Source organism: Tursiops truncatus, chromosome 11, assembly GCF_011762595.2.
Source record: "Tursiops truncatus isolate mTurTru1 chromosome 11, mTurTru1.mat.Y, whole genome shotgun sequence".
NCBI lineage: Eukaryota > Metazoa > Chordata > Mammalia > Artiodactyla > Delphinidae > Tursiops > Tursiops truncatus.
This window is the reverse complement of record NC_047044.1, coordinates 58,721,672-58,728,509: the sequence shown is the minus strand read 5'-3', so window position 1 is coordinate 58,728,509 and position 6,838 is coordinate 58,721,672. Positions and strand designations below refer to the sequence as shown.

Sequence of the window (6,838 nt, the reverse complement as noted above, 5' to 3'; positions counted from 1 at the left end):
AACAAGATGTGTGGACATGTTGCAAGAGAGGGGGGACATTAGATTTTGGATTCCAATAATCAGAGGTGAGTGACACTGTCAGGGTCCCTCATAAAAGAGAACAGGGAAAAATAGCTATTCTCACTTATTTATATAAGGTCTTTCCTTCCCCCTGATCTGTTTCTCATGTCAGCTATGGCAACAGGACTCAACACCAAGAAGTGTTGCTCTTATTCACATCTTCCTTCCTTATAGCCCTCATCCCCACAGAAGCTTCTAGCCTTGTATCTTCAGAAGTAAGTTCCCAGGATTTGGGGCTGGAGGAAGGGCAGTTTAGAGTGATGGTGGAGAAAAAGAGAATGATCCTAGAGAACCATAAAAAGGTGCAGATTTACAGCTGACGGAGCTGGTTCCCTCCGCATCTTTACAGACTCCCTCATTAAGAGCTTCCAGGTATGCAGAGAATGTCACAGCTTCAGAACAGGGAAAAGAAGCCTGAAGTCAGCTAACTACATCTGGATCTCAGATTAGCTACACTAAAGAGACTAGGGGATAGGAAGGAAGGGTACTTGGATCCCAGATAAAGAACTGCAAGCTTGGATGCCTGTTCTGCCGTTCAAGGGACTTAACTATTTTAAGACTGAATTAGTAAAAAAGACATAGGCATCCTGAACTATTCACACTCAAAAAGTATGTGTGGAATGATTACAATGAGACAGGAAGAGGAGTTGGAGGTGAGAGACTTCTGACCAACTTAAGAACAGCTGCTGGGATGGGATGAAAAGGGCTAGCAAAAAATCCACACAAATTGAGAAACACTGTCAGAGATATGGGGAAGGCCAGTTTAAGTGTGGAAGACTGATTTAGGCTTCAGGAAGAGAATCCTGGGGGCAGGGGTTGGGGGTGGGGAGGCTGAATCCCTTTCTGGAACATTATAGAGGATAAGGAGACAAAGTGAAGAAAACTTCTGAAGGACCTAGTGTTCCACTCCATTATCAGCATCTGCTCTATTCCTTTACCTCTTTTTTATTTTGGGTAGAAAACCCTTCCTGAATCTATGATCTCTGTAAAGCTACAAAACTGAACTAATTCTCTCTGGTTCCGTTTTTAGAGAGACAGTAAGAGAAAGGAAAAGCTAGCCTCAGAATCGGGGCCTGAAGAAAAGGGAGGCAGACAGTATAGGCCAGAGATGATAGGAGGAAGAACTTTAACCGGCATTCCTTTTTGTTCATTCCTCCAAAGTTTCAGAATGGGGCAAAATTCACAACAAATGGGCAATCTTTGGATCTCCTCATTCTAAACTTAGGTCCTTGTCCTCCAGCAACCAAAGAGACTTTGTGGAAAGAGATTCTTGTTAGGAAGGTGATCAAACCATTACTTTTCTATTAATTACAAAACCAGACAGAGGTGTTAGTAGAAATGGGAACGAGGAATTACACCACATCAACGTGGGATCTGATCATGAGACCAAAGTCTTCAGGTACGGTGCCAAGCTCTTAAGTTTTATTATCAGAAAACCAAACAAAACCCAACCTTATATAGATGTACAGAAGTAAAGATTAAGAGGAGAAACCCTATACCAACATGTCCAAAAAGATTAAGTAGCAGGTCTCACATCTACATGAAACTTCAAATGCAAACAAGCAACTCTGCTTAGGGAGAGCCAAATCTTTCTAAATAGGAGGCTCAGCAAGGAAAACGGATTTTAGTAGTATCTAAGAAACACTGCCACCAAAACTGCTAAAGTATATTTCTGCAATAGAAGACAAAGTAAACTAGCATAAGGCTTGACTAGAAAAGAGAAGCCTCCAGTCCACAGCTTACGTTCCCAATGATGTAGGTAATAATGCTTAATACCTCTCACATCCTGTCATACTCTGCATCCCCATACTTCTAGCTCTGAGGGGTACCCAGCCAATCTCCTTTCCTGAACTGCATAACCAACAGGATCCCACATATTGGCTTCGACTGAAACCAGACAAGTCACTCTTGAAAATAGGGCCCTTCCGGACTCCAGAATAGGGAGGGACTCTGGACTCCATTCCATTATAGACTACCAATCACTAGTCCTTGTGTTTATATCCTTTGCACCTCCTAAAACCCACAGTGTTTTCCCTATCTTATTCCAGTGGGTCATGTCAACCTGCTAAAGCAAAGATTCAGGGTGAAACTTGGCCTCTTCATGCAGGATAAAGAAGTAAAAGGATGCCTGTGAGTCTGAGAGAAGGAAATAAATAGGCTTAAAGGGACATACTCAATCCTTTTCCTTGTTCTCTTTTCTAAAGGATAAAGGCATTATGGCTAATTCGCTATAATATTTGCCCCTGAAGCTCTCCTTATCTGGTCTAATCTGGCACTAAGAACTCAAAAGAGCACCTGATAAAACACACTGTTCTTTTTTCTATTTTTTTTATTAACAAGCAAAATAATAATTAAAAAACAACAACACAACAACAAAAACCTTGAAGTTGGAACTGCAGTAAGTCAAACTGCTGCTGGAGTTCACAGATGTACCTGGGGTACATGCTCCCTCACTGCAAGGCAGGACCTAGGCACACGACTGTGCATTTAGGTATATATGTGACCAGGAAGAGTTGAAGAGATGGAAACCACTGGAGAACAGAAAGCATCAAAAGCTTTTCATCAGGCAATCCCAAAGCGCTCTGCTCTTTTCCTCTTCTTTGCCTATAAGGAAGAAGCAAGAAGAAAAAAATTAGATTGCAAGACAACAGTGGCCTGGGTTCCTGGCTGCTTTAATCCAAACTCACATGGACTGTCACAAGGTCCAAGAAGGAGGGAAAGCCAGGCTTATGCTTGGCAGCCAGAGATTTAATGTCTGAATCTCTCTAGTTATCCAGTTAGAGCTGGTTTGATGGGAAAGGAGAATAAGGAGGGGAGAAGACTGTGGGGAGTAGGGGGTGGGGGAGGGAGAGGAGGAAGAGAATAGTGGTAGAAAATGGAAAGATTCCTGAAGGAGAAAGGGCCACTCAGCCTTACAGCAAGTTAGCCTGGAAACAATGGATCCTTAAACAGGCTGGGAAAAGTCTTCCAGTCAGTGGGGAGATGGGAAATTTCAAAGGACAAAAGGTTGACCAATGCTATTTCATGGAGAAGGTGAAGGGGATGCCCTTCTGGGCAGTTAGGCCCAATCAGCAACTATTCCTTCGGCCTCCAAATCCACAAAGAGGCATATAAATCTTCAATGCCAACAGAATAAATGGGGGGTGGGGAGGCCCCAACATGGATCTCTTAAGGGAGGCAGTGTGGGAGAGAGGGCACAAAATGGGTGGGGGAGAGAAAGAGAAAGATATTTTTGTTCTGGGAGTGACTCATAAAACACTACTGAGTCCTCACTCTAACCACTGCCCCCAGAAAAGAGGGGGCTTTTTTTTTATTCCATTCACAGAGGAGGTTAAAGTTATATTAAAAAGAAAAGCTGAGTGGGACTTCGCTGGCGGTCCAGTGGTTAAGACTCTGCGTTTCCAATGCAGTGGGTGCGGGTTTGATCCCTGGTCGGGGAAACTAAGATCCCACATGCCGCATTGTGCACGGCCAAAAAAAAAAGAAAAGAAAAGAAAAGCTGAGTGCATACAAGCCAAGCTCACTTCCACCTGGATTACTGACACAATTCTTTGGAATCAAATGAAAGTCATCTGGTTCATATAAACTCCATCAGCCTCAAAAGTTACTACTCCCTTACATATACTACCTCTCCCAATAAAAGCCACTATTCCTTTCTACTCAACAAAATCCTCATCTGCCTTATCTTGGAGGTCAAATGTACCAACTCAGTAAGCATGCCTGGTCTAATGACAGTTTCCTTGGCAAAGAGGGAGTAATTTTAACTAGAATTAAAACAAGCCTAAGTTTACTTCTAGCTCATCCTGGCAAGTCAGCAAGTAAGCAGACATTTACTTACAACAGGTAATGCTTTATTCTGAATTAGTAGCACAAAGAAGAATATAAAACGCTTTAGTTTTTTCATAGTAGAGAATGTAAACTGATCAGATTCTGAAATTTTCAGGGTTTATTACAAGATTGACTCTGATATTTATTCATAAAGAGACTATAAGATTTTGAGGGCTTCCCTGGTGGTGCAGTGGTTAAGAATCCCCCTGCCAATTCAGGGGACACAGGTTCGAGCCCTGGCCCGGTAAGACCCCACATGCCGCGAGGCAACTAAGCCTGTGTGCCACAACTACTGAGCCCGCGTGCCTAGAGCCCATGCTCCACAACAAGAGAAGCCACCGCAATGAGAAGCTCACGCACCGCAAAGAAGAGTAGCTCCCGGTCGCCGCAACTAGAGAAAGCCCACGTGCAGCAACAAAGACACAACGCAGCCAAAAATAAATAAATAAATAAATAATAAAAAAAAGATTTTGAGTGTGTCAGGTAATAGAGTTTCAGAGGCCATCTCTAGAAGTAGATGGAAAGAAGTAAATTTGGATTAAATGGAAGAAGTAACATTTCAAATTCCTCACCACCTAAGAAATTTCTATAATTCTAAACATAGGCTGCACAGGGTCTAGGTTGCGGCAGGCGGGATCTTCGCTGTCATGTGCGGGATCTTTGTTGCGGCATGTGGGATCTAGTTCTCTGACCAGGGATTGAACCCCGGCCCCCTGCCTTGGGAGCTTCCAGTCTTAACCACTGGACGACCAGGGAAGTCCCTAAACATATTCATTGTTTCAACTGTTCATGTACACCTCTGCTAATGCTTGGTCTCCATTATAGATACTCTCAAACCAGCAAATCAATATTGTCTGTCAATGCTCTGAGAAGTCTGCCAATGCTCAGAGTCTCAATGAATGTTACTCCAGAAAATGCTGGGATATAGATGCACACAAGTCTTAAAGAAACAAACAAACAAACAAAAAGCCATTCTTTCATTTTGAGAAACTATCTGTAAATAAAGTGATAAGAACAAGTCACATTTGAGGACTTCCCTGGCGGTCCAGTGGTTAAGACTCTGCACTTCCAGGGACTTCCCTGGTGGTCCAGTGGGTAAGACTCTATGCTCCCAATGCAGGGGGCCCAGGTTCGATCCCTGGTCAGGGAACTAGAGCCCACATGCCACAACTAAAAGATCCCACATGCCGCACAACTATATTTGTGTCTGGGTTGGATATGGCCTTCATTAAATGATGTAAGAAATTTGCTTGGTAGATAATCAGAAACACTGCTACTTACTGAATACTTGACATTTTACACAGAATCATTTCATGCTTAAAATACCACTTCGAGGTAGGTTTTATTATCTCCACTTTCCAGATGATGAAACTGAGGCTCAGAAAATTACTATAACTTGTAAGAAATATAGTAATACTAAGTGGCACAGTCACTTATCCAAGCTTAATTGATTCCAAATCTTGTGCTCTTTCCTACTAGGTTAACTGGCTCTTAATAGTGAATTACTTAAGTATACTGATGGAATTCAGTGGGGCCACTTTATCCAGAAAACAGATATCAAGCAAAGGACCAAAAATCTTGTCATTTAGGCACTTAAGAAGTAGGCCAGGGAAATAACAATGTTTCTCCATTCTGTTTGTTTGTCTTCATTTTCCCTTCAAGGGCCCTGTGAAGCATTCCAGGTATATTTTACCTCTGTATCCTCTGTGGTTCCTGTTCCAGCTGAACTTGTGACAATCCCAAATCGCTCCTTCCTCTTTTTCAGCTTCTCGTCATCCTCAGACTGTTCAGGGACAAAGAAAAGGGCTGAAACAAGCTATCCCTCCATTCACAAGGTAAATGGGAATGAAATTACAACTTATTCGCTACAATATGCTAGCCAACCTTGTGTCAAGAACTAAGGATCACACCCACAGAAAAAAACAGATAGGAAACTGAATAAGCTAGCATATTGTCCCTAGAATGACTAAAAACTTAATGTTAAGTAGGGCTTCAATACTCATAAGACAAGGAGAGTCAAGAAAACAGTAGGAAACACCCATAAAACAAATTTCTGTGCTAAAGAAATTTTTGTAGTTCAGAGATATGGAAAACTGAGGCTTTACTAATAATACCTGCAGAGAGCAGGTTGGTAGAAGGCACCCAAACTATTTGTCGAACACTGCTTTCAAGTTCCATTTTCTTGCTAAAAAAGGGAAGGGGAAGGGGGCCAGAGTGGTGTTTCTGAAGAACTTACAAAGAAAGCTAAGTGTTATGAATACCCAGCAAAGTCATAGAAGGCTCTGAAGAGTTTGAAATGATTTTGAAATAAGGAAACAGCTGTAGTCATCTCTCTGAGAGAGATGCTCTGGACCTTTTCCAAGCATCCAAGAGACTCATGGTGTCTGCCCTGTAATTGGAGAGAATGTTCCAGCATACTATGAATTGGAGCTGGCCATTCTCCTATAGCATTTTAAAGACTGAGCTACTACTGTTCACATCCAGCACTGTTCAATGTCAGAGTCTCATATATATTATATTCTCACCAGGACCTAAACCCTGCCACTTTATTTATCCCACTTTAACAGTTATTTATTTTCTCCTTTTCCACCTTCCCCTAATACCCTGTCACCAGCAATCAAAAGCCCAGCCCTAGGATTAGAAACATCTAAAAGTATGTGGGCTTCCTGGGTGTTTTTTCTCCCCCAAAAGCATTTCCTAGAACTTGACACATCTAGACAAAGATCCTATCTTCTCAGATATCCCAGGGGACCCTCTACTCCATACACACGTAACACCCTAATCATGAGCCAGGACAGTTTCTTTGACTTTATTTACAAAAGTTAACCAACGTAAGGTCAGGTCAAACGTGCTGAAACAAACTTTTTTTTTTTTTTAACTGGGGTATAGTTGCTTAAACAAACTTTTGAGCAAGCTTACATGTGGTGCTCCTGAGCTGGATTTTGTTTTT

General features: G+C 42.1%; 1 protein-coding gene across 2 annotated transcripts in view; it reads right to left on the bottom strand.

Moving 5' to 3' along the window:
- Positions 1 to 2,371: 2,371 nt before the first annotated feature.
- Positions 2,372 to 6,838, bottom strand: part of SARNP (SAP domain containing ribonucleoprotein) — a 52,507-nt gene continuing 48,040 nt past the window's right edge. The window contains exons 10-11 of one of the 2 annotated variants that reach the window (XM_019952441.3): positions 5,582 to 5,671; positions 2,372 to 2,664 (exon numbers count right to left, since the gene is read on the bottom strand). In XM_019952441.3, the coding sequence (XP_019808000.1) occupies positions 2,623 to 2,664; positions 5,582 to 5,671 (132 nt within the window). In that variant the 3' untranslated portion in view covers positions 2,372 to 2,622. The remainder of the gene's footprint in view (positions 2,665 to 5,581; positions 5,672 to 6,838) is intronic. The other variant, XM_073788539.1, reaches the window with a different exon arrangement.